The 19,459-nt window shown below is 42.1% G+C and overlaps 1 protein-coding gene across 1 annotated transcript in view; it reads left to right on the top strand.

Annotated features, from left to right (window-relative positions):
- TGM7 (transglutaminase 7) overlaps positions 1-19,459 on the top strand; it is a 91,138-nt gene that overhangs the window by 69,634 nt on the left and 2,045 nt on the right. The window contains 7 exon segments of the mRNA XM_078151370.1: positions 2,495-2,623; positions 2,732-2,909; positions 6,957-7,095; positions 9,795-9,898; positions 10,706-10,948; positions 17,007-17,333; positions 18,733-18,893. Coding sequence (XP_078007496.1) covers positions 2,495-2,623; positions 2,732-2,909; positions 6,957-7,095; positions 9,795-9,898; positions 10,706-10,948; positions 17,007-17,333; positions 18,733-18,893 — 1,281 coding nt within the window.

Here is a 19,459-nt window from a genome sequence, read left to right as displayed (position 1 = left end):
CTCTGTTTGTAATAACCTTGTCCATCAGTTTCACAAAACCCTATATTTTACATCTCTTCAAAGCCTTTATCCTATAATCCTGTATGTTATAGTTATTTATGTTTGTGTCTTATCTCTGTGCTAAACTATATGCTCTATGAGGGTTTACATGAGAGACTATGTCTGATATAATTTTTTTAGTCTTCCTGAGCCTAGCATGGTACTCTATACCAATCATTTCAAACACGAATAGAAAGTGGGGGCAACTAAACTAAACATAAGAATCCTTGCATATATTGTCTTAGAAAACCCTATATTAACATTATCTATGTTCTATTGCATTTTAATTTATTTTTGCTAAATATTTCCAATTACATTTTATTTTTATTTATTTTTGGAGGCAATTGGCGTTAAGCGATTTGCCCAGGGTCACACAGTTAGTAAGTGTCTGAGGCTGGATTTGAACTCAGGTCCTTCTGACTCCAAGGCAGCCGCCACCTAGCTGTCCCCTCCCAATTACATTTTAATCTGATTCAGGCTGCACTAGGAATATAGAGGGACACAATGCGCCAGGCTGAGGGCTTTGACACCTTTGCTCTATAAACAATAAATAGGTAATAAATGTTTGTTCAGCAAGTAAGTAAATGAATGAATGAATTCCAAGGGAGGCAACAAGGCTTTCTACTTGCCAAAGAGTCCTCTTGATTTGCTCCACTCCATTGGTTATGGTTTTATGCTCTATGATATGCTACTATTCTCTAGCTTCTCCTGAATTCCTTTCAAGCGGATGACTGCCCCCCCCTTTTTGTTCTTGGCAAGTGCTGACTTCAAGCAGAGATGGGAAAGAAGAAAGTGCTTGTTTTATTGAGGGTGATTCTCCAGCTCAAAATTCATCAAATGTAGTTCAATGACATTGGGGAGTTATCACTGCTTCTGATTAAGAAGTCATGCAGTTGGATCCCAAAACCCTTTACACTCAGTGCAATGCCTGTCACGTTGTTGTTCAGACTCTACCTGACCCCACAGACTTTTCGTCCGTGGGATTTTCTTGGCAAAGATACTTGGAGTCGTTTGCCGTTTCCTTCTCCAATGTGTCCCCATTTTACAGATGAAGAACTGAGGTAAATAGGTGTTAAATGATTTGCCCAGAGTCATATAGTTAGTAAGTTTCTGAGGCTGGATTTGAATTCAGATCTTCCTAACTCTAAGCCCAGTGCTCTATACCCTGCCCCACCTGACTGCCCCAACTATCAAATATTAAGCGTTTAATGAATGTTTATTGATTGACTGTACACATGCACTAAAAGGGAAGAAGTTGAAGACGTAATGGCATGGTGAGGTGTGGAACACCTTGTAATCATATGGGGTTTTCTGCTTTCTATCCCTCTCCCTTAATGAATGACGCAATACCTAAAGTCAAGGTAAACACTTTTCTGTCAAAGATTTTGCAGCTTGTCATCAACATAGATCAAGGACCTGCAATGGCTCTTCTAGCTCCCCGTTTGGGCTCTCAAGATTCCCTGTAACCTGCCTCCCTCTTCCCAATTCCCTCTCCCAATACCTGCAGTCTTATTCAAATGTATCTCACTTTTCCACTAAATATGCGACCCTGGCTCTAGGCAGACCCTTCTCCTTACTGACCCCCAAACGCTCTATTCATTCCCAACCTGCTACCTGTGCCTGGATTGCTCTCCCTCCTCCCTCTGCCTATTCAAATACTGCCCATTGGTCAAGGCCTAGTTCAAGACCTACCTACTACACAAACTACTCTGGGCCACACGGGTCTTTTCCTTATTTAAACTCCTATTACTTTTATTTTTAAAAATGTATATGCCTTTTAAACTTAAATGTAAAACAAGAAAAGAAAAAAAAGAACATTTCCATGTACACAGCAGAACATAAAAAGAGGATTCAATATAGAATAATAAATTTCCATTTCAAACTTAATTTTTTTTTAAAAAAAACCTATATAATAAATATTATGCATCATTTTCAGAGCTACTTAGCTTTTCTGTGCTTCCTTCTAAGTTTTCTTTTGTTCTCCGCATGTGTTTTATTTTATTTTATTTTTTCTTCTTCTCTCCCCAGCTACAATTAAACATGAATATATATATAGGCATATGTATATAGATATATATATATCTATATACATACATATATTATATTATATATATATATACATATACATATATGTAAGACCATACTGTACATATTTTTTGTACAGTTATTTCTCTGGAGGTGGATAACATCTTCCTTCATAGGTCCAAGTCTTTCCATGTTTTTCTAAAAACAACCAGCTCATCATTTCTTATATCAGAGTAGCGTTCCATCATAATCATATACAACAACTTGTTTAGCCATTCCCCAGTTGAAGGGCATCTATCATCTCTCAATCTGAAAGATATAAGATGATATATCTCAAAATTGTTTTATTTTGCATTTCTCTAATCAATAATGATTTAGAGCATTTCCTCCTCTCACCTCTCTACTCTTTCCCCTTGAAATCACTGGCAAGTTTGAAGATGACATTATAGACATCTGCTTCGAGATTCTGGACAAAAACCTGAACTTCTTAAATAATCCCTCCAAGGACTATTCCCAGAGAAACAGTGTTATGTACATCTGTAGAGTGGTGAGTGCTATGGTAAGGAGGAAATCAATTACTCTCTTCAACAGTCTTTTGTCCTTTCCCTCTCGCAGAATTGCCTAAATTTTCCTACCATCATTCAAAAGCCAAATGTGTTCTTTCCAGATCAACAGCAATGATGACAATGGAGTGTTACAGGGAAACTGGAGTGAGGATCACTCCACAGGAGTCAACCCTTTGGAATGGAATGGCAGTGTCACCATCCTGAGACAGTGGCATGCCACCGGAGGCCAGCCTGTGAGATACGGGCAGTGCTGGGTCTTTGCAGCTGTGATGTGCACAGGTAGGAATCTTCTACCCACAAAGGGCTAAACATGCTTGATTGTCACATCCTCCACTACAGGGCTAGGTAGGTAATAAGTATCAGTTAATTTGAGAATTATTGAATTATTTTCATGAAGTGAATGTATTTGAATACTAACTCCTTATTCTTCTGTCCATTCACTCATTTGACAAAGTTTTAAATTTTTTTCCCCAAGGAAATATGATGATTTTTTCCTCCATGCTTGGAGTATTCTGGTGAGATTCGTAAGCATTTTGCTAATTACAATTAGGAAGCAACTTGAATATATACACTGAGGTTTTGTTGCTGTATTATTTTGCTTGATGATGACAACCTCCTCCCCCCCAATATGTAGTTTTGAAATTCCTCTGTGAGCACCTCCTTTAGTCTTTCTTAAACTCTGTGACTCCATCTTTCTTAGCACTTCTAGCTTTCTTAATAATTGTGGGGGGGGGGCAGGGGTTGCTGGCCAATGTAGGGCTCGGTTCTTGGAGCGAGCTCTGCCTGATATCAATCCTCAGGGAGGCTTGATGAGTCTGCTTCCAGAAGTGGGTGATGGCAAAGTGGCCTTTTACTTCCCTGCTTCAGAGAATACAATGATAATCTCTGATAGCCATTCACCCAAGATCAGGAAATATTAGATACAAAAAAGACAGAAGAAACAGGGATGGCCGTGGTTCCACAGCCACATGGCTGTCCATTGGGGAGATAAGGAGATAATGCCATAGCTCTTATTGCCTCTCTCCCCAGCCAGCGAAATTCTTGCCTTATTCTCTACCACGGGGGGGGGGCAGGGAGAGAGAGAGAGAGAGAGAGAGAGAGAGAGAGAGAGAGAGATTGATTTCCCCAACTTGGGCCTTTTACATGTTCTTTCACTCAATTAAAAGGTTTTTCCTATAGGCAGTAACCTTTTAGGAAATAGTAAGGGAGTACTTGCTTATGCATGAGACCTCTAGGTGGTGCGGTGAATAGAGCACTGGCCTTGAAGTCAGGAAGATCTGAGTTCAAATCTGGCCTCACACACTTACTAGCTGTGTGACCCTGGGCAAGTAACTTAACCCCCATTTGCGTCAGTTTCTCATCTGTAAAATGGGGACATACTGGAGAAGGAAATGGAAAACCACTCCAGTATCTTTGCCAAGAAAACCCCATGGACAAAGGTCATGAAGTCATGTAGAGTCAGGCATGGCTGAATAACAAAAACTTGCTTATGCTCTGAAATGAAAAGGTAAAAGGCACCCCTCCATCACGTACTTCTGAAAACAAGCTCAATCAGACTACCCCATGGTTTGGAATCTACTGTATATATTCTAAGGACTGTGTTCCCATTGACCAGTTCACTACTTCCAACAAAGATCCTTTTAACTCTTAGGGCAATTTGCATGAAGGATGTATCTCTTCTTGGAAGAACAAGTAGCTAAAAGGGAACATAGAGTTTATGAGGGGCAGTAATGTGAAATCAGTCCAGAAGGATGGTTCACTGGTCTGTCTGTCTTTCTGTTTCTTTGGGAACACCGATATTTGGGACACAGATGGGCTCCTTTCTCCCCTGGTAGCTGGAGCAGAGCAGTGTCCAGGACAGGGAGATTGGCCTTCCCCAGGGTCTGGCCTTGATAGCGCTTGCAGCATAAAACCAACTGTGCTTAGATCTTAGTCAGCAAGACTAATTCTTCAAAATAGGAGGCTGCCAGATGGTGTTTCTCCCATGGCCAAACCCCAGAGGAGCTTCTCTGTTCAGCCCTTGCCCTGTTCTCCTCATCCATTACTGCAGTCTTCCCAGCAGCAGCCTCAGTGTCCCAGGAGAAATGGATTTGAGGGCTTCTTTCATAACCTTACTCAGGCAGCAGACATTGCTGTAAGTAGAAGGGCTTGGTGTGCAAGCAAGCAGTGACACCAAAATCCATTGGGAGGCTATAAGATGGCAGCTCTCAACCTGCGTGTCCCAGGGATACACAGCAGTGTAGACAGCGGATGAGAGAGAAGGGGACACCATTTCCAGCACCATACTCCAAGGTACTGCAGTAACTGGCTATGCAGGCATGAAAACCCCACAGAGGTGCCAGAGGAGAAAGGAACGAATGAACACACAGAAGGGTCTGTTTGCTGTGTGACCTTGGGCGAATCACCCGACCTGCACTGGTTCTCCACTTCCTCATCTGTAAAACGAGGGTGTTAGACTGGATGGAGAGAGAGAAACAAGTGGGGAGAAGTGTAGAGCACCTCTGAGGAGAGCCACAAAAAAGGCCCCTGAGTGTTTGTCTAACTGGGGAGACAACGTGAAAACTAAGTACGAACAAGCTAGATACAAGACAAATTAGAGAAAACTTCAGAGGGAAGGTAGAATTAAAGAAGATTGGGAAAACCTTACTGAAAAAGGTGGGATTTTACTGGGAGTGGAAGGAAGCCAGAGATGAGGGAAAAGAGCATTCCAGGCACGGGGGACAGACAGTGAAAATGCCCGGATTCCAGAGATGGAGTGTCTTGTATGAGGAGCAGAAATGAATCCTGAGTCCTCTTCACATTCTACTGTTCCAGTCCTACCAGTGCTCAACCCTGGCTAACCTCCTTTTAACTAATTTTGACAAGCTTGCTCTCAACATTTCTAACGTTTCAAAATAGAATGGATTTCACTGACTATATATTTTTGCTATATAACATCAGCTGGTCCCTTATTGCTATATAGTCAATCTTTTTTTTAACCTTTCTTGAATTCCTTTTTCCTCCTGTCTCAAATAAGGTAAACCTGATACTTGCCAAGATTAGCCATTGATTGGGGCAGCTATGGCACAGTGGAGGATAGAGCACTGGCCCTGAAGTCAGGAGGATCTGAGTTCAAATCCAGCCTCAGACCAAACACTTGACACTTAATTAGCTGTGTGACCCTGGGCAAGTCATTTAACCCCAATTGCCTAAAAACAAAAGCAAAAAAGATTAGCCATTAATCACTTATACCCTTGATCCCATCATGCTACTATGTCATCCATACCCCTAAGCACTGCCATCAATCGAAGCATCCCTGGGCCTTGCCATGTGCCCCACTGTAGACCTCCATGTGCCTTGCAGCTGACCTCTCTTATGTGTGCTGTCTTCCCAGTTACAGAGTTAGCTCCTTGAGATAAGAGACTGTTTTGCTTTCAGCTCAATTTAGTTAGCTAGCAAGTATTTATTAAAGGCTTACTACATGCCAGGGAGCAGCTAGGTGGTGCAGTGGAATCAGGAAGACTCATCTTCCCGAGTTCAAATCTGGCCTCAGACACTTACTAGCTGTGTGACCCTGGGCAAATCATTTAACCTTATTTGCCTCAATTTCCTCATCTGTAAAATGAGCCGGAGAAGGAAATGGCAAATCACTCCAGCATCTCCACCAAGAAGACCCCAAATGGGGATACAAAGAGTCAGACACAACTGAAAAATAACTACATGCCAGGCACTGTGCTAAGGACTGGGGATACAAAGCAAAGCACAAAACATAGTCACCGCCCTCAGGAAGCTCTCAATTCTAAACAAAAACGCCCTTCTCTCATCCCTCTATTCCATGTAGACTAGAAATTCTACTAGGAGTGGGTTAAGGTCAATAGAAATAGCAAAGGTTCACAGGAAGAGGAAAAGCTAGTGAAGCCCTTATTGATGCATGCTTTGATATTCTAGGAAAGTATAAGCACGTTAGTCCTTTGCTAGAACATACTCATATGTTTGAGTGGGTTTTTTTGCGGGGGGTTAATTATTTTCTCTGGGACAGTGACCTTTGATAGAAAAAATGTCCCCCCCACCCTTTTTTATCTCTCACATCCAGCAGAGAAGTTGGCTTCTGAAATCCCATGCCTTAGGGTTAAGATGAGAAAACCCTAGTACCATATTCTATCTTTTGCTGCCAGCATCTGGAGGCAGGAGGGAGTATGAACTGGTATCCCAGCAAGTGCCAATCTGAATGCTTATTGTATGATTTTTTTACCCTCCCTACAACCTGAGAATTAGAATCTGCCTATCTGAACCAAATAGCCCAACTTTTAATGAAGTCAGACCCTACCAACTCTTTTCATTCTCTAGTGATGCGATGCTTGGGAGTTCCAACCCGAGTAGTTACCAATTTCCGATCCGCACATAATACAGATGGCAACCTGACCGTTGACATGTTCTATGATAAACGTGCCGAGATGGTGCCATGGGAGAGAAGAGATAAAATATGGTAAGGCTGGATTACCGTAAACCTTTGTATTCTGTCTAGGAAAGGGGTTGGATACTCTTGGTTTAGGACCAAATTCCACTTTTTTTTAACACCAAATTTCATTCTTGGCTTGATTTTTTAAACAAATCTAGTTTTCTTGGTTATGGATTGGACCATGGAATTGATCCAGCATGTGATCTATGGGGATAACTTCACAAAAAGCAATTGGGAATCCACGTTGAGATTATGATCCATAGTCAATTCCAAAAAAAATGAAGTTACAGATGAGAGGTAAAATTTACTAGACAAGTAACATTAGACACGTCATTTAACTTCTCCTTGCCCCAGTTTCCCCGTATTTAAAATGAGAGGGATGAGTTCACGGGCTGCCATGGTCCCTTCCAGCTCTAAATATATAATCTTAAAGCATCTCCCCTTTGTCCCTCTTCATCATTGTTAGGGCAGTTTTCTTTAGTGTTACTTCTACCTATATCTTATTTGACTGACTTTTTCTCTAGTTCTCCCCTTTGTTCAATCCCTTCTTTTGGCTGTTTTTCTCTAAGACATGGGTTAATATCCTGAGACCTAAGGGTATCTTTGTTTTTTTTTTTCTTAGGATAAAATATGTTGACAAATAATGAGTCTATAAGTGAAGCAATATTCATTTATATTCCAGAGGAAAAGGAAATTAAGAATATTAGGCAAACTAGGAACTTAGGTCATTTTCTAGATGAATTTGTCTTTGTGAGGGGAGGAATAATTCTCTTTGTTCGGCAGCAGAGGGCACTGATTCCTCATGTCCTAGGACCATTTGACCAGAACAGGATGGAAAGAAGAAAATCAGTATAGATTTCCCATAGCATTAAAAAGCAGCGATTTCTTTTAAAATTAAATTTCTTTAAAAAAATTCTGGGTAACAAATATCAAGTAAAATGAATATTTCCATACATTTAGGAGAACAGAAAAAGGTCATATAAGAAACCTAAATATTATATACTGCTTGCTTTTCTTTATAAATATAATAAGAATATATGTATGTGTGTATGTATATATGTATACATGTACACACACATATGTGTGTGTGTGTGTATATATATATATATATGTATATATATATATACATATATATATATATATATATATATATATATATATATATATATATATATGTATGTACATCTTAAAGGTTTGCAAAGTGCTTTGCAGGTATTATTTTATCTTCCCAATGACCCTGGGAGGTAGGTGCTATTATTATCCCCATTTTACTGTTGAGGAAACTGAATAAGACAGAGGTTAAGTGACTTGCCCAGGGTCACAAAGCTAGTAAATGTCAGAGGCCAGATTTCTCTTGATTCCAGGTCCAGTGTCATAGTAATGATAATCAATAAATTCAAAATGTAACTTTCAGAGATGATCTGCTTGCCTATGACTCTTTCTGTCCTTTCTTCTATACATTTTAAAAAAAAGATTTAATGACCTTCTTTATTTTTCTTTCTTTTTTGTGGGGGGCGATTTACTCTATCTGTAATATTTTTCTCCCTCCAACCAACCCATCCCAATAGAAAAAAACAAAAGCAAAACCCTCATAACAGATAAGCGTAGTCAAACAAAATACAAGCCTATATTGACCATATCTGGAAAGTATGTCTTATTCTGAATTTCAAGTAAAAGGCAGTCATTTCTTTCTTGGAGGCAATCGGGGTTAAGTGACTTACTCAGGGTCACATAGCTAGTAAGTGTCTGAGGCTGGATTTGAACTCAGGTACTCCTGACTGCAGGGCTGGTGCTCTCTCCACTTCGCAGCATCTAGCTGCCCCAAACAGCAGTCACTTCAATTCAAGAAATATTTGTTAGCATATTATTAATCTGCAGCTTAGTGCATATAAAGCTGTCTTTGAAGTAAGGAAGACCTGGTTCAATTTCTACCGCTGATACTTGCTGGTTGTGTGACCTTGGGCAAGTCACTTAACCTCTAAGTGCTCTAGGAAACTCTAAGACTAAGTTGTGAAGAGGGAGTTTCCTATAGACTCTAGTCCCTGTCCCCTGTCCCTCTCATCAACTTGACCTATTTCCTCTCTCCTTCGCTTCTAAGTCAGCCTCTGGTTTGGGTTCCACTATAGGAGGATAAGACCTCTTAGGATCATAGATTCAGAGGCCTTCTAGTCCAACCCCCCCATTCTACAGATGAGAAAACTGAGGTCAAAAGAGGTAAAATGACCTGTCCAATGTCATACAGGTAATGCGGAGCAAAGGCAGAATTCAAGCCCAAGTTCTCGTTCTGTGGCACTGTGCCACATTTGGGATCAAAAATCTAGAGCTGGAAGAAACCTTCATGGTCACCTTGTCACAATCCTTCATTTCACAGAGGAGGAAACTGAGGCCCAGAAAGGTTAAGTGATTTGCCTAAGATCTCCCAAGTAGTCACAGGGTTGGGATTTGAACTCAGGTCCTGAGACCCCTAGTCCAGGGGAGTCTCATGATGACTTTAAATCAAAGAGAATGGACTTTGAACTTGGCTCTTATCCCTTGATGACACACCAGATTAACCCTTTGCCCTCTTCCTACTCACAATCCATGGCCACCAACAGCCCAGTGAGGTGAGGGGGGGCAGCACGCCTGGCATGCCCCCCCAACCCCCGTGGACCGTGGGCGGGTCCACGTGAGCCTCTGTAACCACCTTGTTATACTGTTGAGCTCCAATGCCGAGTGTGCTTCCGCAGGAATTTCCACGTCTGGAATGAATGCTGGATGACCAGAAAAGATCTCCCAGCAGGATATGATGGGTGGCAGGTCTTGGATCCAACTCCCCAGGAAACCAGCAGAGGTGAGTAAGGTTTCACTGTAAGAGAGATCTGAAGCTCAGCCTTCCGTCTCACGCGGCTGATTAACCAAAGGAAAAGACTCCAGAGAAAAACAACTTCTCCAACTCTTCCTTTCGTTCTCTAACATCATCCGCTCCTCCATCCCTGCTCTTCACCTTCCTCTACCAACACCAACCTTCTTTTCCTCTTTCCTCCCTGATGGCAAGACAGAGAGGAGGGGCATCAAGGCAGGCAGCAAGAAAAGTGAGGGGAGGAACTGAGGTGGCAGTTACATGGCAGGGCTTGGAGGGAGGCGTGTGAAAGTAAAAGATCGTTCAGTTTATAGGTTCAGAGTCACTCCGGGCTTGGAACGCTGAAATGGTTTGCTCATGGGTCACATAACAAGGAGAATTTAACATCAGGCCTTTCTGACTCCAAGTCCAGTATTCTACCCACTCAACCACACAGCCTTTCCAATGGTTCCCACTTATGTAGTTCCTTATAGTTTATAAAATAGTTTCCTCACTATAATGATGTGAGGTAGGTAGTACAAGTATTTTCCCCATTTTACAGATGGGAAAAACAAAAGAAAGAGAGGTAAAGCGCCTGTCCAAGGTCACACAGCTGTGACTCCCCACTCCAATTCTGACTCTATCACTGGGTCCCCCGTCTGGCCCCACTGTCAGTTTGTTCTTCCGGGAGTCATTCTATAGGGAGCGTTTTCTTCCTACTCTTTCCTTCTATCGTACCATCATACCTTTCATACCATTCCCTGTTGGAAAGCATGACAGCTTTCCTGTGTCTTTCTCCCCAACCCCAATCTTCCTTAGGGGTATTCTGCTGTGGGCCAGCCTCTGTCAAAGCTGTCAAAGAAGGGGACATCCAACTGGCCTATGACACGCCTTTTGTGTTTGCTGAGGTGAATGCAGATGAAGTAATATGGCTGCAAGACTCTGGCCAAGTGAAAGAGATCCTTTCCCACAATACTAGCACCATTGGGAAAAAAATAAGCACCAAAATGGTAGGCTCTGACAAACGCCAGGACATCACCAACTCCTACAAGTACCCAGAAGGTACGTGGGGCCCTTGGGAATGGTGGGAGTGGGTCCCTTGTGTTTTCAACTGTGAATACTCTCTTAGCTCTCTTACTTCAAGCCATCCTTCATCCTTCGTGGTGGCCATCGTGGAATTCCTTACGTATGTACTTCATTCATATGGGCAGCTAGGTGACAGTGGATAGAGTACCAGGCCTAGAGTCAGGAAGACCTGAGTTCAAATCCGGCCTCAGACATTTACTAGCTGGATGACCCTGGGCAAGTCACTTAACCCTGTTTGCCTCAGTTTCCTCATCTGTCAAATGAATTGGAGAGGGAAGTAGCAAACTACCACAGTGTCTTTACCAAGAAAATCCCAAACAGGGTCACAAAGAGTCAGACAGGACTGAAATGACTGAACAACAATAACACACTTCATTCATGGCAGTTTATTAGTAGTGAACAAACATTTATCACGTGCCTACCTTGTACTAAGCACTGGGCTGCTCACTTCTGAGTTATTAAAGGAAAAACAAGAGAGCTCCTGCCCTCAAGGGGCTTACATTTTCTGAAAGAGCGGGAGGTAGGGAACAACATGTATTTGTTGTTCAGTCATTCATTCGTGTCCAACTCTTCATGACCTCGTCAAAATAAATACAAAAATACAAAATAAATATTAGGCGATTGGGGGGGGGTGTAGCTACTAGCTGCTGGGTAGGGGGTGGATCAGGAAAGGTCTCAGGTAGGTGAGCCTTGAGCTGAGCTTTGAAGGAAGCAAGAGATTCTAATAAATAGAGGCTGGGAGAATAATATGGGGGGATGCACGAGATGGTCTCTGAGGGGCCTTCCACTCTAGCTCCATGATCCTTTATAGCACTCCAGACAAGGAGAAAGAATTTCATGTCTGGCCAAAAGTCCCAGAAGTAGGAGAGGGAATGTCACGTGTAAAGACCAGCAAGGAGGCTAGTCTGGCTGGATTGTAGAAAACATGAAAGGGAATCATGTGTGCTCAGTCTGGAAAGGTAGGCTGGAGCCAGACTGTGAGGGGCTTTAAAGGCCAATAGAGGAATCTGTGTTTTATTCTAGAGGCAACAGGGAAATCCTAGAGCTTTTCAAGTAAAGGAGTGACATGCTTTTTAGGAATAGATCTATGGCAATGTCATATGGTGGATGGATCAGGGAAATTATGATGTTACTTTATCCCTAGTGCCCACCACTGCTGGCGGTGAAGGTCGACTTTCAGTGTTCAAAAAAGGAGAGGGCATTGAAGCCCGGTGGAAGAGACTGGATGGGAGGGAGTCAGGATCGGGGGAGCTTTACTTAAAGGTTCTACAAAGTTTCTTTAAATCTAGTAGCTAATTGAGAAGTTTAGAAGTCAGATGGATTTGGTAAATATCACATTAAAAGGTGTTCAGTCAATGAACATTCATTAAGTACTCACAAAAGACTTGGATTTTCCTCTTAATGTGGAAGAAAGAGCAGGGAGAGATCTCATTCAAAAGGGGCTGGCCCAGGAGGGTTTGCTCGCCTTCTCTCCTTAGCAAGGTTTGTGACTCTCCTCTGATCTAGACTTAGATTTCTTTTTCACATATTCCATGAACCTTATGAACTTGAGGTCTTTTTGATTTGGTACTAGTGTATCTAGGCAGGGGTGGGGAGCTTTAGGTCTTGAGGCTACACGTGGCCTTCTAGGTCCTTGGGCGTGGCTTTTTGACTGAGACCAAGTTTTACAGAATAAATCCTTCTATTAAGGGGATTTGTTCTGTGAAGTTTGGATTCAGTCAAAGGACTGCAGTTGAAGACTTAGGGGGCCACATGTAGCCTCGAGACTGTATGTTCCCCATCCTAGGCGGACCATACCCCAAAACTTACAACTTGCCTCCTCCTGGTCTTTCTTTGAAAGTAAATCCACAGATTTAAAATACGTAGAGAAAGTACACTGAGGACTATTTAGCTCAAAAACAAGTATTGTTTAGGAATGTTGCTTTAACGGCTTCTAACAGGCAGCTTTTTGAGGCAGCTAGGGGTGGGGCAGATATAGAGTTAGGCTTGCAGGTAGGGAGTTCAAATTCTGCTTCAGACACTAGCTACGTGACCTGAGAACTGACTTAACCTCTCTCAGCCTCAGTTTCCCTGTCTGAGGTTAGACTGGATGGCCTCCAAGTTACCTTCCAGCTCTAAAAGCATCCTCATCTAAGTAGTAACCAAATCACACCACAGTCAGGCAGAAAAGACATAATCAGAGAAAGAAGATGAACTGTGTTAAGGATGACAAGAAAGAAAAGTCACAAACAATGAAGACATGAAGAATATTGAGGTCTGAAGTGGACGTTGCAACTTGGAATGAAAGTACTTCTGGGAAGACTGGATAGAGCAATACCAAGACCTCTGCCAGGGTCCTGCTGGATTTTTCTGCTGGGGCATTTTGGAGACCCTGGTCAAATGGGGGAAGAAAAGTAAGGGATTCTCTAAGGAATCTCTAAAACCTTAGAAAAAGAGAGAGAGGGAGAGAGAGAGAGAGAGAGAGAGAGAGAGCGAGAGAGAGAGAGAGAGAGAGAGAGAGAGAGAGAGAGAGAGAGAGAGAGAAGGAGAGGGAAAAAGAGAGAATGGGAGGGAGAGAGGGAGGGAGAGAGAAATAGCATAAAATCACCCCTCTCAAAATGAGAGGCAGCAGCAAAAAAAGGGAGAGGGGGAAGGAACAAGGAAGAAGAAAGAAAAACTGATTCAACTCATCTATGTGTATGTTATGTGTGTGTATGTATATAATTTTCTTGAGAGTTGGGATTTTTTCATTTTTTTTCTTTGTATCCCCATTGTACCTACATGTACAGCTATATATAAGTATCTTTCTATAAGTATGTGTGGATATATATATTTATATAGATGTAAATATGTCTGTATGTATTTATATATGTATATATTTTTATATATATATATATTATATATATATATATATTATATATATATATATATATTATATATATAATATATACACACACACACACACACCCATATATCTATGTTGATATATAGGTATATATGTTGTTGTTATAGTTGTTCAGTTGTTTCAGTCGTGTCTGACTCTTTGTGACCCCATTTGCAGTTTTCTTGGCAAAGATACTGCAGTAGTTTGTCATTTCCTTCTCCCAGCTCATTTTACAAATGAGGAACTGAAATAAATAGGGTTAAGTGACTTGCCCAGGTTCATACAGCTAGTAAGTGTCTGAGGCCAGATTTGAACTCATGACGGTGATTCTTCCTGATTCCAAGCCCAATGCCCTATCTACCTAGCTGCCCATCTATATAGGTATACATACATATATGCATTTTATATACATACATACATACATATACATAATACCCACACATGTATATATCTATGTAAATATATCTATATTTAGATATAATCAATCTACAAAATAAATAGATGTCATTATCACCCCTTACTTTTCCAGGGTAGGGTTGTCTTTAAAGTGTTTTTTTTTTCCTTTTCTCTTCCTTTTTCGGTCTGGCCTTGCTAATATAAGATCTACATATACAATTTAGACAGTTGCATAAAATGTTATTAAAGAGCCCTCATATATCTTCTTCAAGATCAGCCTAATATGCTGTGGAGAAGGAGGGGAGGTGCATGGAGCACAGGAGAAGAGGAGCCACTGTTCCGGTCAATTTAGATCATATTCTGCCAAGTTTTGGTCTGGATTGACCTCGCATAATTTTGTGGGTCTAGCTTCTTTAAATCTCAGATAAAGTTCAGTTTGAGAATTGTCAGTTCATTCAATATTTCTTGCATATTAGCTAAGAACAATAATTGGAGAAGAAAATAGCAAACCACTTCAGTATCTTTGCCAAGAAAACCCCACAAAGAGTCAGACACAACAGAAATGACCGAACAAGGAATATAACAGGCCTGTGGTCAACCAGCTAGGGCCTGCCCCTTTCAAAAGGAAAATAATTGGGGGAAGGAAGAAGAGGAATAACTGTTTATAAAACTCCTACTATGTGCTAGGCAGTATGTTAAGTGCTTTTATAAATATCCTCTCATTTGATCCTCACAACAATCCTGGGAGGTAGGTGCTATTATTATCCTCATTTTACAGTTGAGGAACCTGAGGCAAACAGAGGTTAATCAACTTGCCCATGGTCACACAGCTATAAGTGTCTGAGATGATTTTGAACTTGGGTCTTCCTCTCTTCAGGCTCACCACTCTATCCACTGCACCACCTAGCTGCTACTGAGTCTTCAGAAAAGTCCTTACCAGCACCCTCATGAGATTCATTTACAAAGACTTAAAGCTGGAAGGAACCTTAACGGGCCCTCCAATCCAATTCTAGTATTTTGCAGATAAGTAAACTGAGGCATCAAACAATTAAGTGACTTGCACAAGGTTACACAGCTAGTAAGTGTCTAAGGTAGGATTTGAACCTAGGACTTCCCAACTCCAGGTATAGCACTCAATGCCCTCCTCTATGTGGCTTTTCAGTATTATCATATGCTACAATTATACATGACATGGACTCAGTATTTAGATGTGCCATAAAGAACCAGGGCCATAGCTAGGAATCCTTGTGCCTAGGTATTGGATAGAGAGCAAATTCAACTAACTAGGTAGTGGGGTGTTCACCAGAGGCAGCAGTACAGAGGACTGACTGTAAATTAAGTTGCACCAGGGGGAGGATCATATATTATAATTTATAATAAAACCATTTATAACTTTTCACCAGACTTGAATATAGGAACTTCCCAATGAAGAACTTCCTTTATCAATGCAGATCAGTACCTTTTCTGCAATTCAGTCCTTGAGGGGTTTGCCTGGGGGCTGACAGATTAAAATTGAGGCTCACCCAGCCCATATTTGACAGGTGGGACCTGAATCTAGGTCTTCTTGTTAGGCTATTAGCTCTGTACCCTCTACCCTCTAGTGTCTTATAGTTCAAGATTCTTCCCTCTCACTTTTTACTCCCTTCCACTCAGGCTCAGCCTCTGCAAGTCCCACCAGGCGTGAACTTACAGGCCAAGGGGGGAGCTCAAATTGAGTTAATAGTTTGCCTACCTCCAATCAATAAGCCTCAGGAGGAGTTAAAAAAAGAGGAAGGGGTAGAGTTAGCCAAACAGTCCTTCCTGCCTGGTGCCTTTGTCTGGTACTTCTTTGCAGAACCAATATGAATCCTCTATTTTGTTAATATGTTGGGGGGATACAGTTATTACTCTATGGGCTGCTTTATCTGCTTCCCTGAAATTTTGGTAATGTCTCCTTATTATCAGTTTTTTCAAAAATTGTCAAATTGTCAAAATTGAAAATACTAGAGGCTACAATGACATTTTTCAGTGTCACGGTGACCTGGGATCTAGAGTTTGTTAAGCCCTGGATTATTTGTCACTCAGGAGACAGCTTAAAGACTGGCAGGGAAGCTGCTGGTGAGTAGAGGTTAGGCCTTGTATGTTGAATAAGCCCAGTGAAGAAGAGATGAAATCAAGGGTGGTTTGGAACTAGCTCTTCCCAATCCCTCATTGTTAAATTTTTGGTGTGAGCATCTACACCTTGGAAATCAGCCAATTCTATAAATCAGGGCTTGAGTTATTGTTTTGTCTTTTAATGATTTAATATTTTGTTTTCCCCAAATTACATTCAAAACAATTTTAACATTACTTTTTATAAAATTTTGAATTCCAAGTTCTCTTCCTCCCTCCCACGCCTTGCCCCTCTCATTGAGAAGGCAAGCAATTTGACATAGGTTATCCATGTGCAGTCACACAGACATATTTCCACGTTAATCATCTAGACTTAAGAAAGTTATGAAGAAAATGTTAATGCAGAATAAACTTGAAAGTGTATCAGGTATACATTTTTTCCTGGAGAGATGATTGTTAAACATTTACCAGCACCCAACCGTCTGAAGTCCCCAAATTCTGAGATGGGGAGACTACTGAGAGGGATTGGGCATATGTGTTAGATTTTAAGTGGCTACTGGGGTTTCAGACAATCTCTGAGGCAGGAGGGAGGGAAGAGAGGTACTAGGGTCCCATAGTGCCTAGACTGTTGGATACATTACATAATTTCTACCACCATTTCTCTTTCCTCCTTCTTCTCTACAGGATCTGCAGAAGAACGGTCTGTGTTCATGAAGGCTTCTCGAATGTTGCTGGGCCCAACTGGGTCTTCTTACCCCTACATGGAACGGATGAGGACAGCCTGGTTCCAGGAAAAACCAGTCAAGCTGCAGCTCAAGCTGGCCAGGACCCCTGAGTGGGGCCAGGACTTAGCATTTTTCCTGAGGGCCAGGAGGCTTCAGGGCTCGGAAATGGGAATTAAGCAACTCCTGCTGCATGTGTGGCTCAGTGGCCAAGCCCTGCTCCATGGGGGCAATGCCCAGACCCCACTCTGGAGGGACGAGTTGAGCTTCAGCCTGGTTCAAGGGGAGGGTGAGTATGGGGAAAGATCTAGTTGGTATGGGACAGAATGGCGTGAGAGGTGGAGGCTGCCCAAGGTAAAACTCAGAGTGACTGTTCCCCCTGGGAGGCTGTACCCAAATCTACACGAGGTGCCCTAGAGTCATAGACAAATGGGTGACATTTGGAGACTCGCACGAGGCATCTGAATGAAGGTACAGAGTAGAATCTGCAGACACTTCTGCAGAAGGATTTTCTGACACACTCCCAGCTATGTGGTGTAGCAGCCAAAATAGCTCACTCCATCTTGGGGTGCGTGAAGAGAAGCTTAGTTTCCAAGGGTAAAGAAATGGTGGTCCCTCTGTCCTCCACCCAGGTTAGATACATCTAGAATACTGTGTTCAGTTCTGGGTTCCATAGTGTAGGAGGGACACAGACTGGAGAATATCCCGAGGAGAGCAGCCAAGACACTGTCGTTGAGTCATTTAGCTGTGTCCAGCTCTTTGTGACCCCATTTGGTGTTTTCTTGGCAAATGTGCTGGAGTGGTTTGCCAGTTCCTTTTCCACATCATTTTCCAGATGAGAAAACTGAGGCAAACAGGGTTAAGTGACTTGCCCAGGGTCACACAGCTAGTGTCTGAGGCCATATTTGACCTTGGGTCTTCCTGACTCCAGGCCAAGCACTCTGTCCACTGTGCCACCTAGCTGCCCAAGATGCTAAGATCCTAACATCAATCTTAGGAATTGGGGATGTTTGACCTGGAGAAAAGAAGACTGTGGGGTACGTGATAGCTATGTTCAAGTATTTTAGGGGCTGTTATACAAAAGAGGGGTGATACTGGTTCTGTTTGACTCCAGGGAATAAAACCAGGAGCATGGAAGTTACAAAGGTGCAAATGTAGGCTTGACGTCCTGACCATTAGAGCTATGGAAAAGTGGGATCAGCTGCCTTGGGAGGTAGAGGGCCCCTCTTCATTGGAAATCTTCAAGAAGAGTCTGGGTGACCACTTGCTTTGCAATAATGGGGATTCTCTTCAAGTACAGGTTGGACTGGATGGTCATTAAGGTCTTTTCTAGTTCCAAAATTCTGTGGTTCTAGGATGCCAGTCTACACGTGCTAGCACGTAGCATGGGATTGCCAGTGTACGTGTGTATGCATGTACACATTAAGACATATGTTTGAAACACACTTAGCCCATTCTATTCATTCATTCAATAAGTATTTGTTAAGTGCCTGTGGTGGGAAATGCATGAGTAGCAGAGATGCAAAAATAAATAAGACATGGTTCTTGCCCTCAGCATACTTACAATCTAGTAACTGCTTATTATGGCAACCTCAAGGAGATAAACACACAGCGAATTCATGCTGAGAGACACACACTCCAAAGTCTCAAGGTTTTCCTCAGCTGTGGCTTTTGGGTCTTGGATACAGAGAAAGAGTTGCCGATAACCCTGCCCTTCACCCACTACAAGGACCAGATAAGTGATGAAAAACTGATCCGCTTGTCAGGGATTGTGGAAATTGAGCAGACAAGGAGGAAGCTGCTGGTGATCAAAGACATCTCCTTGGAGCTGCCCCACTTGATCATTGAGGTGAGGTTCAGGGCTAGGAAGGGTGGCTCTTGGGCCAAAACAGGGATACTGCCTTCCTTCCATACATTACTTTTTATGGAGATTTTCTTTCCTCCCCTTGCCCCAGAAATACCTTTCTTTTTCCCTTTCTTCCTCACCATTGCATTCTATCTATTCTATAAGACTACCTGATTCATCTTCGTGTAATAAACCTGGCTCTTCTGTTAGCACATCATTCAACACTTGTCAACGCCCCACTTTCTCTGAGGTCATACATATGTTTGGACAATTCCCCAGCACCTTACATCATGTGGCCACCTTAATGCAATTTCTACCTTGGCATAGGGTGACCAGGCAAAATGATGCCAACCAACATGATTAGAGGAACAGTGGGCAGAGTCCTCAGCACTGATATAAGCCTGATGCCAAGACCGTTGTGCAATAACCACAGGGCCTTGTTACCATGAGATATTGATTATAGTTTAATAGTGCTCACTTCTAGTCAGCAACTCATTTGGTGTTTTGTAGATGATTTATGTATTAACTCTGGAATCCATAAAGTTCTTTAATGTTTCAAATCTGATTCT

The sequence above is a fragment of the Phascolarctos cinereus genome, unplaced genomic scaffold (assembly GCF_003287225.1).
Source record: "Phascolarctos cinereus isolate Bilbo 61053 unplaced genomic scaffold, phaCin_HiC Scaffold_3;HRSCAF=262, whole genome shotgun sequence".
In the NCBI taxonomy this organism is placed as follows: Eukaryota; Metazoa; Chordata; class Mammalia; order Diprotodontia; family Phascolarctidae; genus Phascolarctos; species Phascolarctos cinereus.
The sequence above is the reverse complement of the archived record's forward strand: the minus strand, read 5'-3'. Positions and strand labels throughout refer to the sequence as shown.